This window comes from Barbus barbus, assembly GCF_936440315.1.
Source record: "Barbus barbus genome assembly, chromosome: 48".
Taxonomy (NCBI): domain Eukaryota; kingdom Metazoa; phylum Chordata; class Actinopteri; order Cypriniformes; family Cyprinidae; genus Barbus; species Barbus barbus.
The window spans coordinates 7,827,054-7,843,413 of record NC_136726.1 but is presented as its reverse complement, the minus strand read 5'-3'; the positions used below and the strand labels follow the sequence as shown (position 1 = coordinate 7,843,413).

At 35.9% G+C, this 16,360-nt stretch overlaps 2 protein-coding genes across 2 annotated transcripts in view; both read left to right on the top strand.

The window, feature by feature from the left end:
- LOC306866344 (laminin subunit beta-4-like) overlaps positions 1-4,690 on the top strand; it is a 31,079-nt gene extending 26,389 nt beyond the window's left edge. The window contains exons 27-35 of the mRNA XM_079411483.1: positions 28-182; positions 325-524; positions 601-786; positions 996-1,140; positions 2,073-2,280; positions 2,403-2,538; positions 2,725-2,895; positions 3,063-3,216; positions 3,329-4,690. Coding sequence (XP_079267609.1) covers positions 28-182; positions 325-524; positions 601-786; positions 996-1,140; positions 2,073-2,280; positions 2,403-2,538; positions 2,725-2,895; positions 3,063-3,216; positions 3,329-3,468 — 1,495 coding nt within the window. The 3' untranslated portion in view covers positions 3,469-4,690. The remainder of the gene's footprint in view (positions 1-27; positions 183-324; positions 525-600; positions 787-995; positions 1,141-2,072; positions 2,281-2,402; positions 2,539-2,724; positions 2,896-3,062; positions 3,217-3,328) is intronic.
- Positions 4,691-5,635: 945 nt separating this feature from the next.
- The window catches only part of LOC306866343 (laminin subunit beta-1-like), a 37,919-nt gene continuing 27,194 nt past the window's right edge, over positions 5,636-16,360 (top strand). Inside the window, exons 1-8 of the mRNA XM_079411482.1 lie at positions 5,636-5,785; positions 6,122-6,294; positions 7,238-7,376; positions 11,308-11,381; positions 13,259-13,447; positions 13,527-13,590; positions 13,699-13,901; positions 15,089-15,209. Of these exons, the coding sequence (XP_079267608.1) occupies positions 5,644-5,785; positions 6,122-6,294; positions 7,238-7,376; positions 11,308-11,381; positions 13,259-13,447; positions 13,527-13,590; positions 13,699-13,901; positions 15,089-15,209 (1,105 nt within the window). The 5' untranslated portion in view covers positions 5,636-5,643. The remainder of the gene's footprint in view (positions 5,786-6,121; positions 6,295-7,237; positions 7,377-11,307; positions 11,382-13,258; positions 13,448-13,526; positions 13,591-13,698; positions 13,902-15,088; positions 15,210-16,360) is intronic.

The following is a 16,360-nucleotide window of genomic DNA, read 5'->3' as shown; positions in this document are numbered from 1 at the left end:
TTACATGTCTTTCTACTCACTCCTCAGGAATGAGACCATTGACCCAAACATAATCATCATTGATTCAAGCGTACTGCTTAACACTGACATCGACAATATCCGACTTGAGTTCAACAGACTCTTGAAAAATCTCAGGGAGAAGACAAAAGAGATTCCAGTGACAGATGTAAAAGCTATTAATGGTTTGTAAATGTAATGAGTCAAGTCTCGGTGATTACCAACATGAAAAGTTGGTTTGCCATTTGTGAACATTATAACACTTCATTTTGGCTTTTAAAGGCATTGTGAGTTATTATGCAACTACTGTTTGTGCCATTTCTACAGATAATTTAAATAAGATCAAAAAGCTCTATGAAGAATTCACTGACATTGAGAAGAAAGTGGAAGCAGCTAAAAAGGCCCAAGAAGCCTCCAGGAAGACGAGAGAGAATGTTACGTTGGAACTTGCAAAGTGTCGCATAGGAGAAATGGATAAGCTGGAGAGGAAAGTGAAAGCTCTGAGTGTTGCCAACCTCAACAAGGAGGTGAATGAAGAGTAAAACTTCTTTCTGCAATTTGAAGAAATATGTGTGTATTGCCGTGACAAATTTTCTGCCATAGGTCTGTGGGGCTCCAGGCGATGCAGAATGTGAGAAGGCAAAATGTGGTGGAGCTTCATGTGGGATATGCGGGGGTCCAGCCTGTACAGGGAGTTTACCCATCAGCCTCAATGCCTCCAAACTGGCAGTGATGACCGAGAAGAACATTACTGATCTGCGCAGTAAACTCAAGGAAGCTGATGCTAAGGCACGTCAAAAACATACCAGTACCTTGCTACTTTATCATTTTAATGCATATACTTTATAGTGGATATTGCCTTGTGGTTCAAAGTGTCTGTATTAGGGTCTCCAGAGGAACTTTAGGTTGTTTCTTTTGAAAAAGAAGCCCCAAAAACTTTTGTATCATTTTATCTTTTACATGTTAAAGTTAAGCCTCATTCTGTTTTCTATTTACAGCTCATGGGCACCTCAAAAATGACTAATTACATCAAAGATCAAGCTGAGGACCTGATGAATAAAATTAATCAGACTAAGAACAAATATGAGAAGGAAAAGATTGACACCAAGAATCTCATAGAGAAGCTCAAGAACTACTTGAGAGGTACTGCACGTAATGAATCAGTTGCTAGCTTCTGGTAAAGCTGGCCTGGTCTTTGATCATATCCAGGCAGGAAAAGAAACTGGATAGTTATTTCATTTACTCACCTCAGGCCACTCTCAGGCAAATCAGTAGTAGTGTTTTCATTTTGGGAAGCACAAATCAAAAGTCCAAGCTTCTATTTTTCATAAAACAGAAGTAGACAGTGACTAGTGTCAATGACAAATGTACCATAAAAATAGTTCTCGAGCATGTGAATTGAGGAAGAGATTGAAATTTAAGTTGCTATTTGTTGTAATCCTGCCGTCAGCTATAACTCTCAAATCTTATTCACACTTATACTTACCTTGTGTTTCACAAAATATCTTTTCCTGTGAAAAATATCAGTGAAAAAAGCTGACCAACTGATAAATTTGCGTGTATAACCTGCTGTTACATACATCTACAGCTTGGTGGCACTCACAAACAGACTCTTTTGCTAAGCAACAGTAAATAACAGAGGAAAAATTCAGAACCTTGTTTCTGTTCTCTTGAATTTGGTGTTGTTTGATAAAAACCGTAGTGAATACAAAAATCAGAACGGCTGTTTGAAAACATGTTGTTTGACTTCCTTTCTTCTCCATGAAAAGTGTGTGTCAGAAACAGAAAGTTGTGCACAGCTGCCCTTGTGTACCGCTCGCTGGATTTCTGCTTTTCCATAAGCAAGTTATAGAACCTACTGTCAAATAGTTTGCCATTTTTTCAGCAAATCTTCTTTTTGCTAAATGTCTCCTATTGTGTTGAAGAGAAAATCATATAGGCTTAATGTCATGTGAGGGATGAATCTGGAGATTACATTTTTATTTAGGACAGAACTACCACTTACGTTTACATTTAGAGTAAAATAAAATGTACATGGTAAAATGTAAATTTAGTTGAGTATTGTACCTTAACAGATGAGCTGGTGAAGCCAGAGGACATTGAGAAACTGGCCAATGCTGTGTTATCCATTCAGCTGCCCAAATCCCCTGATGAGATCAAGGACATGATAGAGGACATCAAGAGGATCCTGGCAAATGTCAAAGACTTCGAAGATGATCTAGAGCACTTGGAAAAACAAGCCAGAAATGCTGAAGACATGAAGGAGAGGGCCCAAGAAATCTTGTGAGGCTGCAGTAATGAAGTCAATGTGGCAAAGCTGTAGTTTTTATCTTTTCATTGTGCTTTATAACGCTTAACCTGTGGACACCAGTGTCACTAATCCTGTTTGGTTGTTGCATAACCAGGAACAGAACCAAGGCTATCAATGTGAGGGAGATAGAGAAAGCACTCAATGCTACGGCAAAGCTCAATGACAAGATATTCAATGAGCTGGATGAGGCTGAAGTAAACAATGATGTTATCAGGAGGAAAGTTAATGAGGTAATGGTTTATTTTGCTAAATCATACATGCACATTTAATTTTACTCCCCTTCATGTCATTCCAGATGTGTATGGTTCTTTTACTTTTTAATTTGTTGTTTTGCTCTCAATGCATTATCACATATTTTGTGAGATAATTCCCACTTTTTTGCTTTATAACAATATTTTCTCAACACTTTTAAACAGACTGAACCTAAACTAAAAAATATTGAGGATCATTTGAATACCACTCGTGCCAAAAAGTTACTGGGTGAAATCAAGGCCTTGAAGGATAAGACGGAGATTAACAGAGCTCAGGGGAAGGAGGCCAAAGATGCTGCCAATGCTGCGCTTGACAGTGTCAAAGACGTCGGAAAGGTAAGCCTCACAAGCACAAATACATATATTTATTTAAATATGCAGTATGTTGGATGTACAAACATGGTTACTGTTTAAAAGTGTACTAGTAACCTAAAAGATGGTGCAGCTGCCTTTAGATAGCATATGTAACCTGTTCTAAGTGGATTGCTTTTCTGCATTGGTAGGATCTTGAGGAACTGAAAGAGCAGTTTGAAAAGTTAAAACTGAATAGCACAAACCAGAATGTTAATGAAGAGGCTAATGAACGTCTGAAGAACATCACATTAGAGGCAGAAATGCTGGCTAAACATGTGGAAGATAAAATGAAGGAAATTGAAGGTGCAGTATCATAAGAAACAGTATGCATTGGGATTTAACGGGATTACGGATTTCTATAGGTGTTAATTCTTGTTAGCAATATAATTTTTTCCCTTTATCATTGTCCTTTCAGAATTGGAGAAAAGGATTCTGGTTGCAGCCGAAAGAAAAGAGGAAAGGATAAAAGATTTGGAGGCACTCCAGAAGGAGGCAGATGACTTGAGGAACTTTATTGTTGACAAAGTGGATAAATACAATCTGTGCTCCACTTAAGCCTGCAAGGGCTTCCCTTCCTCAAAATTAGAGGAAGCCTTTTCAGTGTTTTGGCATGGGAAAATGCCAAAGGCAACACGGGGCAAAACTGCCTCGGTTTACAGGATAAGTGCAGTCCTTTTATCCCGGTCCTTTCTGAGCTTGCTGATTTTTTGTTGACAATCTAGAGCTACGAACTGGCCCCAGAAATACTTAATGACCGTATTTTGGTTCTGTTCAGTTTTTTATCTGTTTTTTTCATTTATAGTATATTTTTTTGCAAATTATGGGCCAATCTAACATTTGATAATCTAATATAGGTAATATATAACCCTTACTGTCCACAAGAGGTCGGAAGAGTAACATTTAACATCACACAAACCATGCAGCATTGTTTCCTGCATCGCTTGAATTTGAAGCGCAACAGCAAAACCAGTCATATTTCACTCGAGTCATTTGCTTGATGAATTGAATAAGATGAGATAAAAAGATGTGCTGCAAAACAATGACAACAAAATACCTTTTTGTTGTTCTCACTGATTCACAACGTTTCTTATGAGCCAGGTTTTCAAATGAATCATTCAAAGAGACTAATGAGTTTAGTTTGAATAAAACTGATGAAAATCTGAGATGCAACTTCAATTACTGTTTAATTCAATTCTGTTTAACTTATTACAAATTGGCTTTCATCTCAGCTATTTAGGCATATTCCTCTAAGTTTCCTCCAAGTGTATTTTCATTGTTTTTGGTTCATGGATAAGCAAATAAAGCCTCTTGATTAAAAAACCTACTTCATCATTACTTCCAGAATTGAGCTCAGCAGCTGCTCCATGTGCATTAAGATAAGACAGTCAAGTATAGACACCTGCTGTTTGAGGAATGTGTTCGTTTGTCTCTCGCAGTAGGCGGAGGGTCTGTGCTTTTGTCCTACGGTGTTAACACCCTCTCCGTTTACTATTCAATTGCACAACCAAAGGTAAAGCCCCACTGATGTTATTTCAAAGGTCTGAGTGGATTCCCCCCTCCCCCCCTTTTAACGTTATTGTTGTTCAGACCCATTTTATTTAATTTCATCTTCATTGGGTGAAGAAAAAAGGGAAAAAGTCATGAAACAGATTATGTTTAAAATGTTCTACCTGATTGTTAAAAATTATGTTTTGAAGTAACCTAATGTAGTTGATTGATTCAGCCATATTAAGTAGTATTTTTGCCTTGAATAAAAAGGTCATTTAGGTGTTACAACTTGAAGTTACTTGACTGAACTTTATTTTGTTAGGCCAGACAGTCTGCTGAGTGATTAAACTGTGTCTTTCAGGTTTCAGAAGGTTCTGCAGATATTAGTTGTGTCACCTCACCTAATCTCTTCCTGAAGTTTACAAAGAGAAAACAAAGAAAATCTCTACACAAGCTGGTAAAAGGTGACAGGATGTAGGATGGAATCAAGTTGGGTTTCACATTTTACAATGTATGCTTTGTAGGACTTGCCTAACTTAATATATAAATATGGCCACTTTATTGCCTTAATATACTGACAATTCAAACTTGGTTTAATTCCTAATGTCTAAACTGACTGAAGTCTGTTTCTCGTCTTGATCATTATTACACTAATTTCTCTCAGTCAAGACAACCACCAAATCCATTTGACTGACCTTTAAACTGTCTAATTACTGAGGAATCCTCCCTTATTTAAGGCAATTTCACTGATCACAGGTCAGTTCATTCGAGTGTATCATTATTGGAAGTAAGAATAGCTGTTAATAAGTTTTTAGGACTTGTGCGTGAGAATCTAGATTACTATGTAAAATGTTAATTTAGTCATTTATTAAAAACCTTTTGTTGCAACCACAGAAAGGTTTTCTCTTTCTCTTAACATTAACAACAAATACCACAGATTTCAGTCTTTTTTTTAAGTCACAAACCAGAACAATCCCTCCCTATTTGAAGAGGGTAAAATACCTTTGCTGAGTCTGAGGTACCATTTCAAATCCCATCAAATGGCGCGTTTTCATCAAATACGCAAATATTTGCTATCAGTGTTATTCATTTGATATGTACAGTCGACTCGAGTTTACTTAAACCTATACTTCTGTGCTCTTTTAATTACTTTTATCCGTTTTTCACTGACCGTTGCTTACCTCAAGACCACCTTCGAGGATGGGGGAGGGAGCGCGCGAGACGAGTCGAAGCGTTGTGCGCATGTGCAGAAGATTAGAGGCGAAAAAGTTTCGCGCAGCTCCTGCTGCAGTAAAGCAACAGTTTCCAAGCAAAATAAGGATTACTGCGCCCCGGCTGAAGAAAGAATCTACAAACATGCTGTTACAGCTCGGAGCCCTTTTGAGTAAGTTTTATTTTAGTTTTGTTGAGGCAAAGTTTCTTTATCTAGAGGTTTGACCTAAATAAAGCATAGTTTCTCAAACTTTAAGCAATTATCTTTTTGCTGATATCAGATATTTTAAATTTCAAAAGAAAAGGATTATAATTTATGTTTATATTTAATAAATTATATAATTGCCTATATAATATATATATATATATATATATCCTATATATGCAGCCTCTTTTTAGCTTTTCTAAAAACTAAATTTAAAGGACCACAAAAATACAAGCAAACAAAGTCTATATGGTATCACGTTTCACTACTACCAGATGCATATAAAGTTTTTCTTCCACAAAGTTTTAGGGGCATGGGCTCTTGCAGATGTGCCTGAGCTGGGAGATGTTTGCACAGAGGGGAGCTGTTATCCTGCCACAGGAGATCTTCTCATTGGAAGAGCACACCAACTCTCTGCCACCTCCACATGCGGATTCCAGAAACCTGAGCCCTTTTGTATCGTCAGTCATTTGCAGGTAACCTGTGTGCTGCAAACCGCTATCCTTCATTGTTGATTAAATACAGATATTTTGGCATTGAAAGTTGCAATTAAGTTTGAATTAAAATTACAGTGTGCTATCATCATTACGTAGTGGTAGAAATTTGTTTTTCAAGTTGCAAAAAGTTGCAAAGACAAGCATTAATTTTATGGTCATGTCATGATATCAATTGATATATATTCATCCGAAATGAAAACTGCACCCCCTTGGGCTCTAATTGTGTTTTAATGCCGCACTTGAGAATTTATGTTTTATTACCACTTGCGGGATTTCTCCCAACACCGTTTTGGCTTTTATCTGTAACATCTTTAGAAAGAGATTTATTGCTGTCCTGTTATTTCATGTGGGTGTTTTTGGAACATGTTTGTCTCCAGAGATCTGTTTCCTTCAACCCTTGAATGTCTAGACTACTTCCTTCTAGACAAAACGCCTTTAAATGTTTTACGTAGGGCCATTGAACATCTTATGTGGGTCTTCTGAACCTTCAAAAATGCAATCTGCAGGTCTATAGGGGTTTGTTGATGTCCTTAAAATATTGAGTTGGAGCTCATGAGGTCAAATGGCGGTTATGAGTTGGAGGTGGACAGGAACTCATTTTAACGCAGTAGTCACATTACAACACAATATATGTTCCAATTTTCAAGCTAATTGCCCTCAAGAGAGGTCAGATTGCTTTAATAGGTTTTTAATTAAGATAAAATGTCACAAAGCAGCTCTGAACATCTGGCCTGCACATGAAAACAATGCTCTCTGTGGGCCTTCCGAGTTTGAAAAAGCTGTGTCATGTAAGTCAGAACAAGTGGGTTGACTTGCTTCAGTATCTCAGAGACCCTTACAGTCATTCATTTCATTTGGAGAAGTTCTCGCGTCACAAGAATGCCATTGACATTATCTGGTTTTTCCACCCCCTCCATCACAGGAAGAGAAGAAGTGCTTTGTGTGCGATTCCAGGGGAACCTACGATGAAAGCACGCACCAAGTAACCAGCCACAGAATCGAAAATGTTGTGACTACATTCGCCCCGAACCGCCTCAAGACTTGGTGGCAGTCAGAAAATGGTGAGTTGTGTTGTGACTCCAAACCAAACAATTGCTCATCTTCCTTTCTTTTCAATACTATTCAGTACTATTTTAGGCGTTTGCTCAGTTTTGGATGTGAAACAAGGTCTTATTAGAGGGAACTCTCTCTCATTAGTTTGTCCGTTAGTTCCCCTATAATCAGACCAATGGGGGACTAACTACTTCAAAGCATTTGTGTAATTGCTGACCAATTAAGGTGATGACCAGTCTTCAAAGTGTGGAATGACATCTCTTTTTCCCTTGGGAAAGAGTTTTCTACCTGCCATTTGAGGATTGTGCCATTTATCTCATGCTGTTTCAGTCCAATATAAAAAACTATTATTTTGTCAAATTTCATAATCTAATGATAAATTATACAAATATAAAAAATGATATATATTTAAAACAATACATTTAAATGTTATTCTTTTTCTTGCTTCAAAAAAATGCTTCACTGCTTATTAATATTTGAAAAAAAAAGTCATGCGACTCAACCGATATGCAGAAAATAAACACAAAACAGGAAATATCAGGAACTCAGCAGAAGTCAGTATGTTTCTTAAATATCAAATAATTTTATCTTTTTATGACAAGGTTAGTTCAGGTTTTAAAATGTCATGTGGTGCGACTCTGAAAACCTGAAGACATTTATAAAGTCACTGATTAATGTACTCAACTGTATGCATTCAAGGTGTTTTTACTACAACATATTACATTTTTAGTTATTCAGTAAGATTATATAAAAGTTTTCAAAATCATATGACACCAAGACAAATACAAAGAATACATTTATAACAACTAGCATTTTCCTTATTTTTATCATAGACACTCTTATTTGTACTCTTAAACTTGTGTGACTCGTAATCAAATGTCATTGGTTGAAACGTTTCACAACCTTGCTAATTATGCAGAAATGCAAATGTAGATTTGAGAGCAACCTTCAGTGAATTATGACTTGAATTCTATTCTTTTCCTCACATCATGTACGTTTTTAAAGAAGATTTTAAAACATACTTTACCTCGCAAAACTCCCATTATCCTACAACCGCCCACTCGGTTGAGTTGCGAAACATCTTAAGCCAACATGGAGAAGGTCCAGCTGTTGCAAGCTATCAGAATGTACAGTTCTACAAGCCATATGTTCCTCGATGACACAAACAGACAAAGGAAATAGAAATCCAGAGATTTACTGGTTATTGCAGTGGAGGAGTGTGAAATGTAGCGGGACAGGAAACGAGGGCCATGAATGCAACCAGAGAAGCCTATGGATGTATGGTTTAGGAGAGAGTATGGGGTAGGAGGAAGAGAGCTGCTTACCCATGAGAGATACAGCAGCCAACTGGGCCAAAAGCCTGGGAATACAAGGGGTGACCTCCTACTTAATTAAAGATATGACTCTGTTTATTGTTATTTTTTATGTTTATGGACCCCCAAAGCACTTTCCCACTAAAAAAGCAGATGTTTAGTGTAACTATAGAGCAGTAGAGGTCTGCAGTACTATTAGGGCAATTGTGCAATGCTTCTTAATGTACAAGCTGTAGATGTTCCTTTTAAAATTGTAATTTGTACTGAAACTATGTTGCTTAACCCTTCCTTTACTTTTTCATACCTTAATGGTAAAAATCTGTAACACTTTACAATACACTTCCATTAATTAAAGGGATAGTTCACCTAAAAATGAAAATTCCGTCATTAATTACTCACCCTTATGTCATTCCAAACCCGTAAGACATTTGTTCATCTTCGGAACACAAATTAAGATTTTTTGATGAAATCCGAAAGCTTTCTGACCGTCCATAAACAACAATGCAACTGGCACTTTCAAGGCCCAGAAAGGTAGCAAACATATCGCAAAAATAGTCCATGTGACATCAGTGGTTCAATTGTAATGTTATGAAGCTATGAGAATACTTTTTGTTCGCAAATTATTATTCAACAATTTCTTCTCTTCTGTCAGTTTTCATCACGTGTTCATGACAGTACCATGATGCGTTAAAAACAACTGTTCATTGTTATTCCTTGTTAGCTCAAGTCCATAAAATAATATTAAAGGGATCATGTGGTGCTATTTTAAAGATCATTATTTTGTGTATTTGGTGTAACAGAATTTGTTGACATGCTTTAATGTTCAAAAAACACATTATTTTTCAAATACTGTACATTATTGTAGTTCCTCTATGCCCCGCCTCTATCAAACGTGTAGTTTTCTACAAAGTCCCTCCTTCCGACAAGCGCAGTCTGCTCTGATTGGCCAACTGACCCAGTGCATTGTGATTGGCCGAACACCACAAGCACGTGTCGGAAATGTAACGCCCCTTACCATAATCACGAGCTTCAGCTTTCAAGTTAGTTTTATCAGTTCAAGCCCGAGACGGGAACAGAGTCGCATGACATACACAGTGATGATGCTCGTATGTATTTGCAGCACACAAGCCACGGTTAAGACGATTTCTGACGGGCTGTACACTCCGCTGTGATGTAACCCTGTTCCCCTCACACACACACACGATGCGTTACGCGCAAAAATTACGCACATTTTAACAGTCAATAGCAAATACTTGAACTAATAACAAAACACATTTACAGTCGCTGATTCAGAAGCGCCAGATTGTCATAGCAAAGTCGGAATTGCCCCTTTTTTTATTTTTTAGAAAAAGCCTTCGTACACAGCCAGCCCTGTACTCTTCTAGGTTCACAAAACTGTCATCCATAAAATGCGTTGCACAAATGTTGTGTTGTAAACAAATCTTAACCAATGATTCCTAAATGCACCTACTTTCAGAAGGCCAAATAAAGTGCTTTTGGTTTCGCCTAGAAACACACAGTGTCTCCCTGACACGGCTGCATCAACACTACTGCGGTTACTGAAACCACGCCTTCTTTCTTTGTGTGAACATTTGGACGGCATTCCGCAAATATTTCCACATTGTGACGTAGACATGTGGGGGAGTGTTTGAATGAGCCGTTTGAGGGGGCGTGGACGAGTCTTAACTTTGATAAAATATATCTCTTTGGTTTTGAGACTTTAGTCTTTGCAACTTCAGGGATATCATCTATGCACAATCAGCTTGAAACACTCCAAAGACAAAGGAAAACCTGAAATCGCATCATATGACCTCATAAACAAATGCAACCTTTGACTTTAACAATGTATTAATAAATCTTAAAATTAACATTGACTACGATTAATTAACACTTACGCAGTATTTTCATTGTTAGTTCATGTTAACATGTGCAGCTAACTAATTTTAACAAATGAAACCTTATTGTAAAGCATTACCAAAACATCATAAGAAAATCTTCCAGCTAGCAATTAGATTAAATAGAGAACAAATAAAGACTTTAATTTCATTTAGAGACTTAAAACTACTATTTAGTAAAACACTTTTTTCCCCCCCGAAAATAATAATTAATATATTAACATATATTCAAGGTAGGGTTAATGGCAAATAATGATTGAGAATGAAATCCTTTAAAAATTAGAATTGTTATTATTATCACCCTCATTTGTAAAACAATAGAATATACTAAAATATATATTTTCTATTAATTTATCTGTTTTATGCATAGAATGAAAGTGAATGGGGTCCAGTTTTAAGACTTTAAAGACCATGAGAACATAAAAATAAAGACTGCAAAACAGTGATGCCATAGAAGATGATTTTTGGTTCCCCAAAGAACTTTTCAGTCAACAGTTCTTAAAAGAACCCTTTTTGTGTGTGAAGAATATTTAAAAAATTGTAATAACTTTTGTCTACTAGTGGAATGGAAAGGTTCCCTTGATGTTAAAAGTTCCTCATGAAACCACAGATGCCGGTAAAGACCCTAAAGAACATAATAAAGAACAGTTTTGGAGTTAATAAAAGGAACTGCATTAATAAATGTGGAGAAATACAACTCTTTGTTTTAACTTTATCGCTCTCTTTTTCAGGCCAGGAGAACGTCACAATCCAGCTTAACCTGGAGGCAGAGTTCCACTTCACCCACCTCATCATGACCTTTAAAGTAAGTGCTGAGGGGACAGTGATGTGTGTTTTGGGGGGTAGGTGTCGCCACAGCCCCGGGCTGAGGTGAGATTTGTGGTTGTTAGGAGAGAATGTGGGAAGGGAAGGGGGGTTGATGTGGATTTTGCTGGGAGGAGGGGAAGTGTCGCTCAGTGTGTGGGAGCCGTGGGAGGTCTGGGATAAACCCAGCTGTGCAGCCGACTGAGACGACTGGAAAGCTTCAGCTGAAGATTGCATTTCAGCATGATTTCACTTCAGCAATAAAGTTAAAAGAAATCAGAGAGCGCATATGAATCGACTGGCATCAAGAGAACAACAGTGCTCATGTGATGTTGATTGCAAAGATTGTTGGGAAATTGTCCAGGATTATATATATATATATATATATATAAAATGTAGTAATCTCTTAAGTAAGGCACCTTTAGCCCCGTTGTACGGTACCCTATATATATATATATATATATATATGTATATATAGGGTACCGTACAACGAGGCTAAAGGTGCCCCGGGGTAAAAGGCGCCTTTGATATTATTTTCCTCTAAACCAGTAGATGGCACAAAAATGTGGCATAGCACTTTCCAAAACATCCGCTTTTCAAGATGCACTATTTGTCTGATCTTTGATACGATCGCGCGCAGCAGCACAAAGTTGATTCTCTTATTAAAATGATTTTGTTTCTGTATTTTAAAATATATATTTTTTATATTAACATATTTTAATAACAGTATATTTATAGAACAAAAATGAATTCTTTTATTTTAAAAAATAAGCAGAAAATAGTTCAAACTTAGCTAAAGTGATTGTTTTGAACAAGTATTAACTTAGACATTATTAAAAAATATATTATTTTAGCTAAAGTATTTGCCCCCCTTGCCACCTCATACATTTATAAGATTTTTAAACAAATAAACAACTTGAATGATTTATTTTCACACAAAATCTGTTGCTCCATTAATGTTCAATACAAACGCATATACTTTTTCTGCAATTATACATTTTAGGCGCAGTGAATAGCACATTTTTCTTATGGTGTGCCTTTAGCCCAGTTGTACCCAATATATATGTGTGTGTGTATATATATATATATCATTTTATTATGAAAATACGTCACTAGTTTCATAATTTCTCACAATCTGCTGTTTATTTGTTGTTTGATTTAACTTGAAGTAGTAAATAACTAATAAATAATATTAACAAAAACTGTAACTTTTGATACTAAAATAACACTGGATGATATAATGCTACCATACTGGCTCGTATGTTTTTCTGCATAATTTAATAACTTTGAAATTTAATCTAAACAAATTTCAGAATGAATGTAATTTTTTAAACTAAATTATAATGTTGAGATGTCTAAATACACTTGCAGCATTTCAATTGATTTATTTAACTTTTTAGTGTTTTATTTTTAATTACACAAAATAGTATTTTAATGTCATCCATTTATCTGTTATTGGCTATAACATGAAAATAATTATAAGATTATTTTTAGGCCAGAATTTCCATATTGATGCATTCTTAAACACCTATTATTATTATTATTTATTATAAATGTCACATTTCATCATGATTTAGTGGTATTTTTAAGGTGCGCATTAAAACACTTTAATTTTCATTCTACAAGGAATAAAAAAATGGGTAGCACTTTATATTAATGTGACATAGTTACATACATTACATGCAATTGCTTTAGTAATAACAGTAAATTAGGCATACTTTCAAGCAACTAACCCTAATTTGTGTAATTTAAGGTAATGTCACCTTAAAATAAAGTGTAACCGAAAAACCAGTATAGATATTATGTAAGGATCAATTCTGATCATCTATATTGGAAGCATCGATCTCAAGTCGATACCCTCTTATGCTCCCTATCTAGACGTTCAGACCTGCTGCTATGGTGATCGAACGGTCATCAGACTTTGGGAAGACTTGGCAAGTGTACCGTTACTTCGCCTATGACTGCGAGACCTCCTTCCCCTCTGTCTCTCAAGGACCCATGACCAAAGTGGACGATGTTATCTGCGATTCCCGCTACTCCGACATTGAACCCTCAACTGAGGGTGAGGTGAGCTTTGGAAACTTCTGGTGAATACTTGCTTATATACTGGATTTTCCATTTACTCTTGTTCCACTGGCTTCTGAAGGTCATCTTTAGGGTTTTGGATCCAGCCTTCAGGATTGATGATCCCTACAGCCCCAGAATTCAAAGTAAGGACACAAATGAAAACATTTTAACATACATGCGTGTCATTAAGTGGCCTAATAGTATGAACCAAATTTCTGTATTGCTAACTTCTTGCTTCCTATCATTTATAGACATGTTAAAGATCACTAATCTGAGGGTGAAGCTCACTAGGCTGCATACTCTCGGGGACAATCTTCTGGACTCACGTATAGAGATCAAGGAGAAGTACTACTATGCGATTTACGACATGGTGGTGAGAGGAAACTGTTTTTGCTATGGTCATGCATCCGAATGCGCCCCCATCGATGGAGCTGGAGAGGTCGTGGACAGCATGGTGGGTTTTATGCCATGTATAATGCAAGTTATTGATAACTTTAATTTTAATTTTTTTAACATTTATTTTTTACATTATTTTATATTTTTTAATTTTTTTTTGTACAATTATAGTATTTGTTGTTATATTTTAATAATAGTTATTTTGAAATTATATTTTATACTTTTTCCAAATTTTTCCCTCCAATCACCACCACAAGCAGACTTGGCAATCACGTATGAGCTGAAATTATGAAATTTTAATGCAGTATGATACCAGAATGAATTGCAGATAAATAAAGCAAATTTAATAGGAAGTCGGTTTTGATTTATGCCAGCAGACCTTTTTGTGGCTTTTTAAAACTCTGCTTTGAAGAAAACATTTCACACACATTTGTCATGGAAGAAATCATTTGAAGTCCCATCGCAGTCTGCTTCTAATTCAGTTTGGATCTGTTTCACATTAGTATGAAAGTATGCGGACCGCCTCGTGGTTTCGTTTTTGAATAGTTTACAGTGCAAATAATCATTTGGCAGAGAAAATGCATGCATAGCCTGTTGTTTACAAACCCTTTTTTGTTATTGTTTCATTTATGCTTGAAGTTGTAGTATGTGTTTCTATGGTTTTATGTCAATGATTTGAAGTGCCAAAGATGAAATGCACCAAAGAAACAAGGTTTCTGTTTAGTATGCAGTCTTCTCTGTTTACAATCTGTCTGCACTGAGATGTGTCTCAGTCTGTTGTAGCTTTTACAAAAGTAATGAAGAGATATTACATCCGGATCTCAATCTCACTACCTTTTTACGTGCAAGAATTTTATTCAAAGGCACTGAAGTGACTCTAGATCATCTCCAGGCACAGAGCAGTTCTGTGAAAGCTCAGATCTTTGTCTGCATCTAGATCTGTGTCTGTACCAGGACTGGAGTTTGTTTAATGTAGACCAGATGCATCCAGTATAAACATTTCCTGTTGCTATCTGGTTTAGGGCCAGATTTGTAGATTGTTCTGAGCAACTCTATCTTTTTTCTAAGTTTATGTTGTGTGAAGAAACATTTCCCTTGTAGGGTCTGAGTAGGATATTAGCTCAAATTAATTTTGAGGACTTTAGATATGACTTTAAATGCCTTTAAATATCATGTTCCACACATAGTCTCAATTTGATTAAATTTATTTTGTTCTTGGTTATCATTATGTCTGTTTTGCCGTAGGTCCATGGCCATTGTATGTGTAATCATAACACCATGGGGTTGAACTGCGAACGCTGTCAGGACTTTTACCATGACCTGCCCTGGAGACCCGCAGAGGGACGTAACACCAACGCCTGTAAAAGTATGATCTTCTGCAATGTTCAGTTATGGGTCAATGCAATCATGATAATTTTTTTGTCTGGATCTGTTCATTTAATTAAAAGTAACTTTTTATGACAAAGTTAATTCTGGTTATAAAATGTCTTGTTGTACAACCCAAAAATCTAGTGATATTTATGTCAAAGTGTAATGAAAATGCACATTACATTTTACTTGATGGTTACATCACATGGCTTTGAGTCATTAAATATATATATTTTTTAAATTATACATAATGTTTTTAAAAACCATATGAAACCAGTAGATTTTCAAAAGATTTACTTTGCAAATCAGGTGTTGCAAGTTTTGTAACATTCTTTTTGATGTACTTTTGTCTCCGCTTTATAGTTTTTAAACATTAGTATTATAGTATTGTATTAGTGTTATTGCATGAGAGTTTCTAAACAAACGTGGACATTCTATTTTTTTTTTGGACAATTGTTACTGCCCTGTAGTTTCTAATGGAGTTTTGATATCAATATTTTAACTTTGGTATGCTACTAAGTCAGATACATTAAACTTTTTGTAACAGTACAAACATGTTTTGTAACTGTTGTAACTTCTTTAAAGAATATAGTTAAAAAATTCTTTGTTGTAAAATTGTTACTGCTTTATAAGTGGTAGTTCTTTGTCATACAGATATTACAGCATTATAGCTTTTAAACATTGTAATTCTCGTAATTCTCGTAAAACATCGTTATAGTCTTTAAACGTCATAATTCTTTAAGCAATTGTTGCTGCGTTATAGTTTTTAAATGTGGTAATTCTGTTGTGCAACTGTTACTGCATTATAGTCTTTATACGTCATAATTATGTTGTGCAATTGTTACTGCGTTACTGTTTGTAAACATCGTAATTCTTTGCCATGCAATCGTTACTGCATTATAGTTTTTAAACGTCGTAATTCCTTGTCATGCAGTTGTTACTGCGTTATAGTTTTTAAACATCGGAATTCTTTGTCATGCAATCGTTACTGCGTTATAGTTTTAATCGTCGGAATTCTTTGTCATGCAATCGTTACTGCGTTATAGTTTTAATCGTCGGAATTCTTTGTCATGCAATCGTTACTGCGTTATAGTTTTAATCGTCGGAATTCTTTGTCATGCAATTGTGACTGCATTACTGTTTGTAAAC